Below are 13,180 nucleotides of genomic sequence, written 5' to 3' on the forward strand. Positions count from 1 at the left end.
TGGGGTGGCTCAGATGTCCCTCTCAATCCCCCCTGGGATCCCTGGGGTCGATTAGAAACGACTCTCCAGGAGCACAGGCTGGAGAACGGATCCGATTACAGGAGAAGTGGGTTTGGGGGCCCCTGCTCTGTTCATAATGAAGTGTAATCCTAGAAAAACATGTTGCCAATTACACTTCAATTGAACCCAGATAATGATGCTTAGACAGGGCCCAGAAAAGATGGAGTCTGGACAGTGAATTCCTTTCTAATGGAGAAGAAAAGTGTTCCTCTGTGGCAGGTCTGGGCTCGGCTTGGTTCAGGCTCGCTGTGATATGAGCAAGAGCCTGAAACAACCAATCTCAGGATCCCATTTAAATGGTTTTATCAGTGGAAAGAGTATTAATCTCTCAAAAACACATGTTTATGGGAAGTTTGGTTTGGAGATGTATGTGTTTCTAACTGAAATCACTTTGGAAAGGGAGGAGGAGCGGGTCTCAAAACTGCTAAAACAACACTTTTCTAATTCTTCTGGTTCAAAGTAACTCTTCATTTGGAAATGTAAGCTAATAACAGCTCGGCTTCTTGACCACTTCTCACAGTGAAAACAAAACACCAGAATTAGAGTAACAAAGTGCTGTGACCTAAAGGTTTTACTCCCTTTTTTTCAGTTTACAAACACTGCCGAGATCTCCGTGCTCCACTCCAGCCCAGCACGGCTGCTTCAGGTCCCCTCTGCTTCACTTCAGAAGGGAGGATGGTGCGGTTCAGTCCCGAAAACTGCTCGGGGGTGGGTCTGTGTTTTGCTCAGCCGGGGCAGGCGTGGGCGAAGGGCAGGCAGGAGCCGGGATTTGGCTTTTCCGGAGCTGCTGGGGAATCGCAGACACCTCGGTGGGTGAGCTGGCAGAGATGGCTGAGGGAGATAGGGAGCACCCCGGGAGGCGACGGGCTCTTATCGCCGCCACGGTCTCTGCAGAAGGGCTTTGGGAAACCCACGTGTTGCCAGATCTCAGCGCTGATTATTTTCTTCAAAATAAAAGGCATTATTTTCGTACTGGGAACCCCCACTTCAGCGCTCTCCCTCCTCCCTTCTCTCTGTCTCTCTCCCACACGCACACGTTTTTGCTGCCTTGGGGGATTTTAGCAGCAGCAGCAGCAGGGCTCTGAAAAACAGATTCCTGCAGGAGCGGGGAAAGGGAGATGCTCGCTCGGTGCAGGGCCGTGGGTTAAAGTTTCCAGCATTGTGAAAAGAGACCCGAAAACAGCGATTCATCCCAGCGTTACTAAGCCTAAAGTTGGGCTTCGGCCGTTTTGTCTCGCAGGGTAGGTGTCAAACGCCCTGGCAGCGCCGGGAGCTGGCACTCGAAGAGGCTCCAAGGCTGTGGGAGCGTGGCAGGGTGCCGAGCTCCCGGTGGCACCAGACCCGGCCCGAGCGCGGTGCCACCGCTGCCACCCGGCCCTCGCCGTGGCCACCGATTGATGGCAGCGCCTTGAGCGGCGTCCCCGACCCGAAGGAGCCGCTCTCCATCCGAGCCCCGAGCCCCGCGCCGAGCCGGGCAGACATGTGTGTGCGTGTGGGGCTGGATGTTGATTTTTCCCTGAAACAACTCAAGGCTTTATCAGTCCCATCTCTTTCCCACGGTTTTCTGTTGCCAGTGAGGTCACTGGTCCCTTTAAACTGGGGCTGAGGCCAATGTGCAGCGGGTGGAAGGGGGGCCGTGGGCAGGAGCGGGGGGGACATGAGACGGTTCACACAGACTGTTCCTTTTACAGGAAGACTTGGGATTTCGACCAGCGAGCGGGAGGAGGCGGCGGGGCGAGGAGGGGGGGCCCTGGGAACCGGGGAGCGCCGGCGCGGCCGCGTAATCCGTCACTCCCGGGAGATGGTGGCTCATTAACCCATTACCCGGGAGGTGGGGACGTGCCGGGAGGGAGCCAGGCAAGGAGAGCCGGGGGTGGGAGAGGCACAGCGGGCAGGGGAGGAGCCGTGCGGGGCCGGAGCGGCGGAGCCCGGGCAGGGACAGAGCGCTGCCCCGAGCGCGGCGGGCAAGGACGGCGGCGGCCACCGGGGCCACGCGTGGGGCGACCTCGCCGAGCCCAGCGGCCTCTCCCCGTGCCAGGATGAAGCGGCTCTGCGAGGAGAGCTCGTCCGACACGGAGTCTGACGGCACCATCGACGTGGGCCGGGAGGAGGAGTACAGGTGAGGGCAGGCTCCGTCCCACGCGGGGTTTGGGGTAAAAAAACCCCAAAACCCCAGCACCGCTCCCCGAGAGCTGCGAGGGGCGGCAGCGCTCGGTGCCTGCCTGGGCACGGCACGGGAGGGGCACCGGGGCTGCCACGACTGCACCGGGCACGGCACGGGAGGGCACCGGGGAGGGCACCGGGGCTGCCACGGGAGGGCACCGGGTCTGGCACGGCTGCACCGGGCACGGCACGGCTGCACCGGGTCTGGCACGGCTGCACCGGGCACGGCACGGGAGGGCACCGGCGCTGTCACCGCCGCACCGGGAGTTCCCTCGCACCTCGCTCAACCCCTCGGGGTCGGGCTGGTCCTGCGGGGACCGGCAGGATGAGCCCAGAGTGCCGGCCAGGGCTGGTGCTGGCCATGGGGTGACCCTGCAAGGAAACCCAAGTGGCCATACAAGCGTTAAAGCTGCGTTAGGAGCTTCAGGAGAATCCCATCAAAGCCAGCGCGGTGGCTTCTCCTGCCAGGTGGGAGAAGGGCAGTGGGAGCCCGTTCTGTTCTCTGCACCCCGAGATGGGACAGCCCCCCAGAGCAGAGGCACCCACAGCCCTGCACTCAGGGAACCCGAGGGCTCCCAGGGAATGTGGAAGAAACGAGAGGGTTTGCATGAGAAGAACGCTTCTGCTGTGCTGATGCAGTGGTAAGGCAGCAGCTGGGGCTGTGATGTGCTAGGGAAGGGCTGCCCCGGTGCCCCTCGGCAGCGCAGGCTCTGTCCCATCACTGCTGAGCTGCACTTTCGGCTTTGCAGTTTGTGAGGGAATGGTGAGGACAGGAGCCGTGTGTGGCTCCCCAGGCGATGCCCTCAGGCTCCCCTGGCACCGGGCATCCCAGGCTGGGTCAGCCCTCCCAGGCTCCGAGGGTGCAGGAGGCACAGGGGATGAAGGAAAGGCTCTGTTGTTTGTTCCCATCCAAAAATCAGCTGCTTTTGAACTCTTGTTTCAGTAGCCAAGTGTTTCCCCTCCCTCAGCGTCCAGCGAGGCCTTGGATTAATTCATTCCCTCTTGCTCTTTGGTATCCTGAGTGGAGAAACTGCCTGGCTGGTGCCAAGCTCAGCTCCTCATGGGACTAAATTCATGAATCTGCTTCTGATACAGTCGCAGCAGAGTCGGGCACATCTTACACAAAATGTCCTGCAGAAATTCCCCGAGCCCTTATGCGTTTCCGAGTGCATCAATATTTAAGCTGCTTTCCTGCTGCAGCTGAAATGTATCCCACCTCCTCACATCAGTGTAGCACAGAGTCCATAGGACCCAGAGGGATAAAACACTGGAATTGTCACAATATTTTATTTTCATGACCAGTAATGATGAACTTTTAATCACTCTGTAGTGCTGCTAATGTGTTTGCCTTCTCGAGCCAGTGGTGGAAGCAGGCTGGCTGTGATCTGGTGATATTTGTATAGGTGGATGTTGTTCCTCATGCCACGCAAATCTACGGCCAACAGAGCTGTTCCTGCCCTGCTGGGGTCACACCCCAAGTAATGCCAACCTGCATGGGATGCTGGTGCACCCAGAAAAATCAAACATTTCCAGGTGGGGAGTGAGGAGGAGGAGTGATTAGAGCAGAGAGAGGCTGCCTGGCTGGGGTTGCCAGCCCATTACCCATCGGTTGAGTGGTTTGGGCAAACCAGTTTCCCTGTAGTGAGGGGATGAGTCACGCCGGGTGTGAGGCTTGGATCAGTGCGTGGAGCAAGTTTAGGCTGCGGGGTCACTGCAGAAGTGCAACATCTGCTCAGTTCACAGCCAAAGTTATGCTGTGGGTGATAAAACCAAGCAAAGAGCCATGCAGAAATTTTAATCATTGGAGAATATACTCATGCTATCTTCTATGTGGTTCAAATGCACCAGATGTATTTTTAAAATACATTTTGCAGTGAGATGGGTGTTGAAATCCACATCACCAAGAGCAAAGCATTCAGACAACTCTACAAAGAGAGTTTCAAAAATCCCTATTCCTCTTTGGGTGCCTACTTTGCATTTCCAGGTGAATTCAGCACCTACCCCCTGCACCTAAAACACCCTGGTGTCCATACAGAACCCGTTTTCACACCAAAATTGCTCATTCTCTATGTGTCTGTGTAGCTGGTGACGCATGTTAGTACTTGTGGAGCCAGCCAGCACCTCTGCTCAGAGAGAGCCCACCCAGCAGACATTCAAATAGGGGACCTGTATGGAGATGAGCAGAGCAGGCAGTAGGAGAACGTGTTATTGTGTAAAACCACTTCTGAAAGCACCTCGCTTGGGCCTATTTTTAATAGGCTGCTCTGGGTCGGCTCGCTGCAGACAGCACTGTCTGTGCAGGAAAATCCTTAATAGACTCTTATTAAATGCTTTGTCAAACTGAAAAACATTTGGACTGGGGTGAACCCAAGTGCCCCTTTTCCAGATTTGGGTGTGTGACACCAGCTCTGCTCCCTGCGGCGCGCTGGGCCGGCCGGGATTGCAGGCGTGTTCGCATCCCTGCTCCGAGTGAGTTTCGTAAGGCACAGGAACAGCCCTGGGCCAGCTGCCCTTTCCAGAGGGACAAACCCTGCTTGGGGGAGGTGGGAGGTGGCCCAGCCAGCCTCATCCCCCTCCTCAGCCTCAGGGTTCTTGCTGCAGGGAGTTTCCCATGCCTGGTTATCCGTGGTTATGGAGACTTCACCTCCATGGGGGCCTGAGGGTTGAACTTTGCCTTCCTCTGTGTGCCTTGTGCTGACCTTTGGTGCTTTTAGCCAGGCAGGCACAGGGTGGTTTGTGGGGCCCTGTCCCTTAGATTGTCCCCACGGCGTCCCTGGTCCCCTGAGCAGAGCTGTGAGCCAGCAGGAGGGTCCCTGCTCTGTCACCTCCTGCCAGGTGTCCTCTCTGAATGGTTCAGGGGTGTCCGTGAGTTCAGAACATCCCAGCCCACCCCGAAAATTGCGGTTTGGGAAGCGACTGCTCTGGGAAGCCCTCAGAAACCACATCAGTGCCAGCACTGGCCTCACCCCGAGGAGCAGCCAGCCCTCCCTGGGTGGGAGCTGGGATCCCAGGGCTCAGATCCCTCCTGCTATCGCGGTTCCAGGATGCAAAGCCCTGCAGACAGGGCAGGCTCAGACACGAGAGACGGGAGGTTCACACATGGAGGAAAAAAGGCCGTGACTCCAGAGCTCAGATCGCTGCTTTTCCAGCCCCGTGGAGATGCCATCACGGGCTGGGATGGAGGAATTGTGCCTGGGAGTGGATGGACAGTTTGGTGCAGAAATCTGTCCCAGGCTGGTAGGAGATTCTCAGAGGGGAGAGAGCGGGACTCAAGTCTCTGCTTTTCTCCCCATCCCCAATTCCTGAGCTCTGTGTTGTGGGTAAAAATGAGATGGGAACCACAGAAGACATTTTTTTGGGGTGGGGGTTGGAGACTGCAGATGGCAAACGTGTGTAGAACATATGTGCAACAGAGGTTGCTCTCCAGCCAGAAATGATCCCCTCTCCTTCCTTTCCAGCCATGTTTCCAGGTCTGTGTCTCCCACCACGACATCTCAGATACAAGCCAGGAAGAAGAGGAGAGGGGTGAGTGTCCTTTATGATGATCAGGGCAGCTGTGTCCCCTGGTCAGGCTGGCCCTATGTGCCAGGGGAGCACTGGGGAGCTGTTGGCCATTCCTTACTGTTAAAATCACCTTTACACTGCTCCTGCTCCACCTCCTGCAGAACTCTCCCAAAAAGCCAAAAAAAGGGCAGAAAAGGGGAGAGCAATTTCACCTGGGCTGACCACACCAGCCCACGTTTCCCCACCCAACTTCTGCACCCCAAAACATTGACACACACGGCCCTTCCAAAGCACCTGGAGGGCTTTAGACCTGTGAGCTGTGGCTGTAAGTGACCGTGGTTCCTTCTGTCTGCTTGGGAATCTCCCACAGATCATCGAGAAGCGGCGCCGTGACCGCATCAACAGCAGCCTCTCAGAGCTGCGGCGCCTGGTGCCCACGGCCTTCGAGAAGCAGGTGTGTGTTTGGGCTTGGTGAGCCCCTGGTGCCCCCTGGGACGTGCAGGGTTTGGGGTACAGCCCCCAGAATGAGGCAGTCTGGAGCAAGGCTTTGCCTTTCTTATCCTCCTCACTGCGGGGAGTAAGTAGGTGGTGGGAATGGGGTGGTGAAATGATATTAGCAAATATTCAGGGGCTCTGGGGAGGATCAAATCAATCTAGGAAGTGTTTTGCAGATATGAGGAAGCACAGAAATGGGGTTTTTTCAATCTGCATCATGAAGGAGCTCTTTTTTCCTGCTCACTTGATGTAAAAAGCAGAGCCCTGGTGGATGCCCTGCGCCATTCTGAGCACTCCTGGGCTTCGGGGAGGTTTCAGGGAGGAAATCATTGGTCAGGCCCTGGCTCCTGAGAGGCACAAAGCCCTGGACCATAAAATGACAAATGGCTTTTCCTTTCTGCTCCCAACACAGGGGTCTTCCAAGCTGGAGAAGGCAGAAATTCTGCAAATGACAGTGGATCACTTGAAAATGCTTCACGCCACAGGAGGAGCAGGTAAGAGCTGCTCTTATGAGCACATGGGTGAGGTGAAGGTGCAAACCTGGAAGGAAAATTCCTCACTGGAATTTGGGGAGCTGCCTCCAGCCAGCTCTGCTTGCTTTCCAAGGGAAACACCTTTTGAGGGAGGGCAGATGGGCATTTTCCTACAGATGGGTCAGCATCCCATGCATGCATTTGGGAGTCTGGGGTATGTGAGATGCTGAACCCCCAGCCCCACAGGGACAGCACTGTTGGTGTCACACCCCCTGCAAAAAGCTCTTTTGCCAGAGACTCATTTATTCCTGCTCAGAAATGGAGCCTGCTTCCAGAAAAACCATATTAAACTCTTTACCTCCTCCCTGGGATACATTTCCTGCGGAGGCTGAATTCTGCATGAGGACTCTGCAAATAAACAAGGCTTTTTTTTCCCTTTCTGTTCTTTTTTTTTTTTTTTTTTTTTTTTTTGTCTGTGTGTCTCTTGGTTGTTATAAGAAGAGAGAGGGAGCCCTGTGCAAAATCCAACAAAGGTCTTATTTGTACTGAGACCTCAGTACAGACCCTCTGTCCTGTTCCAGTTAACAGGATGGAGATCACAGCTCCAGTAAAGAAGCCTCTGGCTTGCTTACCACCCAGTTTTGGCTTGCTGGGGACATTGCTGGCATCCAGGCTTTGGTTCAGGGCTGTAACTTGGTCTGGAACATTTGTTTAGATATTCAGTTTGACTGCACTGCAACAAAGGGCTGCATTGTCACGAGAGACCCCATCAAGCACAGTGGTCCAGCACTTCACTGTGCTGTGACATTCTCTGCTTTATTGCTTATGGTCTCATGAAACTGCAAGTTGGGAGCAGAAGCCTGAAAATCAGCGGTCGGTTGGTGATTTCTGTGGCTTTGAGCTTTCTCAGCCCAGCTGCTTTGGTTCTGACACTGCTTTAAAGGGTGTGTAAATTTTGGGAGCCAGGCAGAAGGAAATGGTGCTCAGCTGTGCGTTGAGGAGACACTGTCCTGAGTGGAATATCCCACTGGCAAAGGCAGCCCAACCCCAGTGCCCATCTATCCCACAGCCACATCTCCAGCATCACTGATAGGATCCAACAGGAAAAAACCCTTCCCTCCTGAGCACAGCTAATGAAACCTCCTTGTGGTCTCACAGCAGTGAGAGGCTGCCTGACCCTGGTGGGTTTATCCCTCCGAGATAACCGCGGATGCCTCTCTCATGCACACAAACCTCCAGTCCCTTGGGACACCCACTTGGCTGCCTGCTTCAGGAATATCACACGGCAGCAAAGTGCCTCAAGTGAGATACACAGTGCATTAGAGAGGGCACTGAAATCCAAGCACATTCCTGAGCTCTGCACGGTTTTACTGTCACCCATGTCCTCTCCCTCCAGGCTTCCTGGATGCCCGGGCTCTGGCTGTGGATTACAGAAGCATCGGCTTCCGCGAGTGTCTCACCGAAGTTGTCAGGTACCTGGGCATCCTCGAGGGCCAGAACGCCGCCGACCCCATCCGGCTGCGACTCCTCTCCCACCTGAATAATTACGTGGCAGAAATGGAGCCTTCCCCCGTGGCCACCTCCCTGCTGCCCATCCAGAGCTGGCCCTGGTCCTTCCTGCACAGCGCCGCCGGGCCTGTGCAGATGCCCAGGAGGGAGGCTGCTCCCGCTGCTCCGCTTGTTTTGACTGCATCTTCCCTGCCTTACCCCAGCCCTGCAGTGAGGCCGGCCCCTCTCCGCCGTGTCCCCGGTGAGATGCTGCCCTCCCGCCGGAGCTTCCTGGCCAGCAGGATGGGCTCCTCCAGCCGGAGGGCCCGTGGTGCTGGCTCGGCCACAGCCGTGCCAGCCGTGCCAGCCGTGCCCAGGATGGCATCACCAGCGGGAGCACTGAGAGAGGGCTCATCCAAGAGCAGCCAAATCGCCACATTCCTCTTCTCCCCGGCCTCTGCGGGCATCCCTGTGCCGCCAGCTTACGCGGCACCTCCCGTCTTGGGCGCTGCCACGCAGGGATCAGGGATCAGGGTTGGGACATCCAGGATCTGCCGCTCCTGGGCGACGGAAATCGGGGCTTTCTGACCCTCCCTCGCCCTCCGGAGACAGGAGTTCTTCAGTGTTCATCACCCACAGGGCTGAGAACAAACTCGGTTGAAAAGGCATCTTTCCTGCTTTGCAGAAGCCAAGGATCCGTAGAGAAAATTCTCTCTGCTCTTGCCTCCCTCCTTGCGCCGCCCTCCTCGCCTCACCATCACATGTCCTCTCCCCTCGTGATGCCTGCAAACATAAATCACATCCAGTTCCATGCACTTGTCTTGCACGAGGCCACGCTCCAGACCCTTCTGGATACGAGGGAGGGGGCACAGGCAGATCCCAGCCCCGTTCCTCCTCCAGCAAACCCCTCTGCAGAACCCAGCCTCGCTCTCCTCTGGAAAACAGCCAGCCTTGAAATCCTGTCTTTATTTCCCCGGGGACTCGGAGCTGCCAGCCAGACTTGCTCGTGCTGATTCCCTGCGACACATCCCCCAGCTGCAGCACCTAATTTTGGTGTGGTGGGATGGACACGGCTCACACCCCATGCCCAGCACTGCTGGCACCCTCAAGGCAGGCTCCAGCCCCCCCCCAGCTCCCGAAGAGAACTGGCTACCTGCTAATCCCTGTGCTTTCCTCTCTGCATTACCAGCTTTTCCCACTTATGTGCCCTTAAGGTGGAGTGAGGCAGCGGCTTAGCAGGACTCGTTCCCACAGCCTGGCTGAGATCCTGCCGTGGCTGCAGGGCCTGTGCTGAGTTTCCAGCACAAACCCTGCTGGAGAAGCCGGCCAGGCTGCCTGGGCACAGCCCCTGCCCCGCACTGAGGTGTGAAGAGGTGAGACAGAGGATTTCAAAGGGATGCCTGTCACCGAGGGGAAGGCTCTATCTGCCAAAGTGAGAAGAAAATGCCTTTCCCTCTGCCAGCCTCCCTGCTGGAGCTGTCTCTCCTCCACCCCCTGCTGAACAGCCGTGACTGCAAAGGGGGAAAATGGGTTGGAGCAGCCTGAATTTGAAGTGCCTCCCTTGTTCTCTCTGAGCTCAGCATCCCTCACACTCCCCTCCCACGATGTCTCTGTTTTCTTTCTCCAGCACTATGTTTGGGTCTCATACATCTCAGCCCCTTCCTAGGCCGGGACCAAAACGCACTGAGGTGTCACTGCACTTGTCCTGAGCCCTGAGAGCTCTCCCTGCCTTGCCCTGTGTGCCCCATGATGACTGCCACAGCAGATCACAACTCTGCTCCAGCAGCTGGCCTCCCCTCCTCTCCTCTTTGGGCAGAAAGAACAGAAGCTTGAAGCTTTCAAGCCACGCTTGTGCCACATCCCATGGTGGCAGGGCAGGGTGTCCCAGTGCTCCCCCTCACCTGAACAACACCCTGCATTTGTGCCTTGACTTGCTGGGATACACGTGCAGAATATTCTGGACCCAGCTGCATGCCCAACACTTGCCCACCTCTACAGCACTCCGACGTGGAAAGGGAGAAGAGGTCAGTGCAAAGAAAGGTAAAAAAGAGGGAGAAGATCTCTTTTGAATGGGAGAAACTCTTCCCATGCCTCAGGTGAGAGGTGCAGCCAGTTGGGCTGTGTGGATGAGCTGTTGATTTCCTTCCTGCAGATGGTATCTGCCTTGTGCATGTCAATGTATGTATCTGCCATTGTTTGGGAAGTGAGCCCCTCCCAGCTGTTCTGGTGGAAGTCATCGCACTTAACACACAGAAATGCCTCTGCTGCTTTTCACCCTTGTCCTCAAGCGCTGGAATCAGCCAGGAACAACATATTCCCTTTTAATAAAGTCACAGGAGGGAAATCCTCGTGGGCCCTGGCTGTTCCTGCAGCTGGTTTGTGCACTAGAGCTCACGGCCTCACTTTACACTGTGCAGTGCTCTTAGATTCACGAGCTGTGACATCAGCAAAGGTGTCAAATAAAGTCTTTCAAACCCCTGTTCTGGTTGTGCAATGTAGTGTTGAAGTGAATCCAATCTGCTGGGATCACGGAAGGGACCTGGGAAGGTCATTGGTGAGTAATTTTGTGCCAGGTTTTGATCTCTGAAAAGCTTCAAACAAAAGGTAAGATGCAGATTTTAAGGTGACATCCCCTCTGATTGTTTTATAGCTCTTGGTCATTCTGGCCCCAAGACTTTTTACTTTGGCAAACGAGTCAAAATCAGACGGGTATTCACCAAGGCTTGCCCTGAGATTGGCAGTAGAAGAAATAATTTCATTTAATGTCTAGAAAAGTGTCAGGGAAGAGATGGGGTCTGGCAGAGCCTTGCAGCCAGACTGAGGGCTCGCCCTGGTCTCCTGACCCTTTGCAGCCAGGACCAGAATAACCCCTGTGGCATCTCACTGTGGGGAAATGCTTTGGACTAAACAAAGAGCCACAGCTGAGAGCCTGTCTCTGTTTTGAGGAAAAGACCAGTAAATGATCCCTCTTCGTGAAAGATGCTGGGGAGAATTTTACTGGGGAATGGTGGGAACTCAACTTCCTTTCCCATAACTCCTTCTCGCTGCAAAATGCCTTTCAAAACCGCCCATAAATCCCTTCCTTAAGTGCCGTGTGGGGAATTGCTGGAAGGGAGCAACTGCAGCTGTGATGGAGTAATGCAGCATCCGTCTGGGAGCGGGGAGAAACTTCAAGAGCAATAATGGGGCTATTGATGAAGGCTCGTCCCGCTGGTGCCTGGGCTGCCCTGACCCGGCTGGAGGTGGCGGTGGGAGCTCAGTGCTCTGCTGTGGCCTCGGCCAGAGAGAGGAACCAAAACCAAATTCCCCTCCGTGGGAGGCAGCCACACAAACCGGCCCCGCGGGCTACAGGGCTAAAACAAAACAGAGACAGTGGAAAAAAAAAGAAAAACAACCAAACCCACTTCCTGATCTCCGCGGATCAAACGGGAGCCAGGGTGGGTGGAAGGGCATCGGTTCAGGCCCGTGGGGTTTTCTCCCCACAGCAACACGGTGATTACAGAGCAGTAGCTCAGGACTGCAGCTTCATTTTATTATTTTTTTTTTCCCAGGGTTTTCTTTAGCCTAAACCCTAATACATCCTGGCAGCTTTTGATCTACCCTGCAGGGGAAATCCCCGAACTCTTGGTGCACTCCCTTCATCCTTGTTCTTCAGGCAAAAAAAAAAAATCCTGATGGAGAAGGCTGTGGGAAGGCGTGGGCAGCTCGGTGGCACAGCAGCGTTAAACAAGGCTCCCACCCAACATGGAACAAAACAGGGTCCTGATGAACGAGCTTGGAGGGGACAGGGACACTCCCAGGCCGTGGGAGATCTGCTGTGCAGCAGGTGCTGCAGGAGCCAGCCCTGCTCTCCCAAATTCCCCCGCATGACAAACATTGCTTATCTCAGCTCTGCCGCTGGCTGCCCCGGGTGAAATGTTCTCCCTCCTCCCTGCTCGTGGAGCAATCCCGCCCTGCCATCTGCTGGTGAAACCCTAAAGCCGAGGAGGAGAAACCCTAAACCAGGGGCAGCATTTGGTGGAAAACCGGCCATCTGTGCTGAGAATTGGCTGATCTTTCAGGGTGACCATCGAGGGCTGAGGCACAGCTCAGACACACGGTGGCACAGCAGCTTGGGAGGCCTCTGGATGATGGATGGGTCACCCACCAGCACCATCGATGGGCATGGATTGGCCAGATAAAGCCATTAACAGATGTCCCCTCTGCTCCAGGCGCTGCTGAAGGTCCTGAGAGGGCCAGCTGGGAGCATCTCAGGTATCTCAGGTCAACAGGAGCAGCTGCACTCGTGTGCTGAGGGCACCAAGAGCAGGGGGTCCCTGGGGCAGTTTTGTACCCCCAGCCTGTCAGTCCGTGTGGGGAGTGAAAAGGATGGAGCAGGACACAGGACTGTGGCTGTCTGCACCAAGTCCCCTGGGAGGGAGCACAAATGTCACTGAATATGTTTCAAATCAGAGCCACAGCGGCTGCTGCAGCCAAAGGGCGTTTTATGTGGAAACATGCTCTTTGAGCTGGGCTGTGTTTTGACTTTAGCTGTCAAAGCAGGATCTGAACACTTGCACAGCGACATGCCTGTGTCATGTCCCTGGTTTCCCAGCAGAGGAGGTGCCAGCTGTGAAGGACGGAGCACAAAACAGTGGCAGGTGTGATCCCACCATTGCGGCCTCGCAGCACCCTCAGCTGCTGGGAGAATGATGAGAGCAGGAGGAGGAGGATTTGTGTCATTCGTGTTTTTCAAGACAGAAAATATTACAAATCACTACAATTTGCTTTGCTATTTTTACCTTTTTTCTGCTGCTCTTGATTATTCCACTGTAGTGGAAGATTATTCCACTGAAGGGGAAGATATCATATCCCATTTTTATGATAACGTTGTATCCCGCTTTTAAAGCAAATTAAAGGCAATTTAACAATTGAAAAGCCACAATGCCCAGCTAACCAGTGTCTACAGATTATCTTAGTCCCCCTTAACAGGACAGCCATAGAGCCTGAAGGTCACT

General features: G+C 55.3%; 1 protein-coding gene across 3 annotated transcripts; it reads left to right on the forward strand.

The window, feature by feature from the left end:
* The first annotated feature begins 1,924 nt into the window (after positions 1-1,924).
* Positions 1,925-10,661, forward strand: HEYL (hes related family bHLH transcription factor with YRPW motif like). 3 transcript variants are annotated; one of them, XR_010784948.1, is made up of 6 exons: positions 1,925-2,179; positions 5,682-5,748; positions 6,098-6,181; positions 6,635-6,716; positions 8,092-10,223; positions 10,336-10,661. XR_010784948.1 is itself a non-coding variant. In XM_066564915.1 (5 exons), exons 1-5 carry the CDS (start codon positions 2,100-2,102, stop codon positions 8,769-8,771), a joined length of 993 nt encoding a protein of 330 aa, XP_066421012.1. In that variant the 5' UTR covers positions 1,925-2,099; the 3' UTR covers positions 8,772-10,661. The 3 variants fall into 3 exon arrangements, 1 of the variants encoding a protein (XP_066421012.1); XR_010784949.1 differs by having other exon boundaries at positions 8,092-10,207; XM_066564915.1 differs by having other exon boundaries at positions 8,092-10,661.
* Positions 10,662-13,180: the final 2,519 nt, after the last annotated feature.

This window comes from Molothrus aeneus, chromosome 23, assembly GCF_037042795.1.
Source record: "Molothrus aeneus isolate 106 chromosome 23, BPBGC_Maene_1.0, whole genome shotgun sequence".
Classification (NCBI taxonomy): domain Eukaryota; kingdom Metazoa; phylum Chordata; class Aves; order Passeriformes; family Icteridae; genus Molothrus; species Molothrus aeneus.

Coding starts and splice junctions, on each gene's coding strand:
- HEYL (XM_066564915.1), top strand. CDS start 2,100: ATGAAGCGGCTCTGCGAGGAGAGCTCGTCCGACACGGAGTCTGACGGC. Junction 2,180..5,681: donor GGCCGGGAGGAGGAGTACAG/GTGAGGGCAGGC, acceptor CTTCCTTTCCAG/CCATGTTTCCAGGTCTGTGT. Junction 5,749..6,097: donor CCAGGAAGAAGAGGAGAGGG/GTGAGTGTCCTT, acceptor AATCTCCCACAG/ATCATCGAGAAGCGGCGCCG.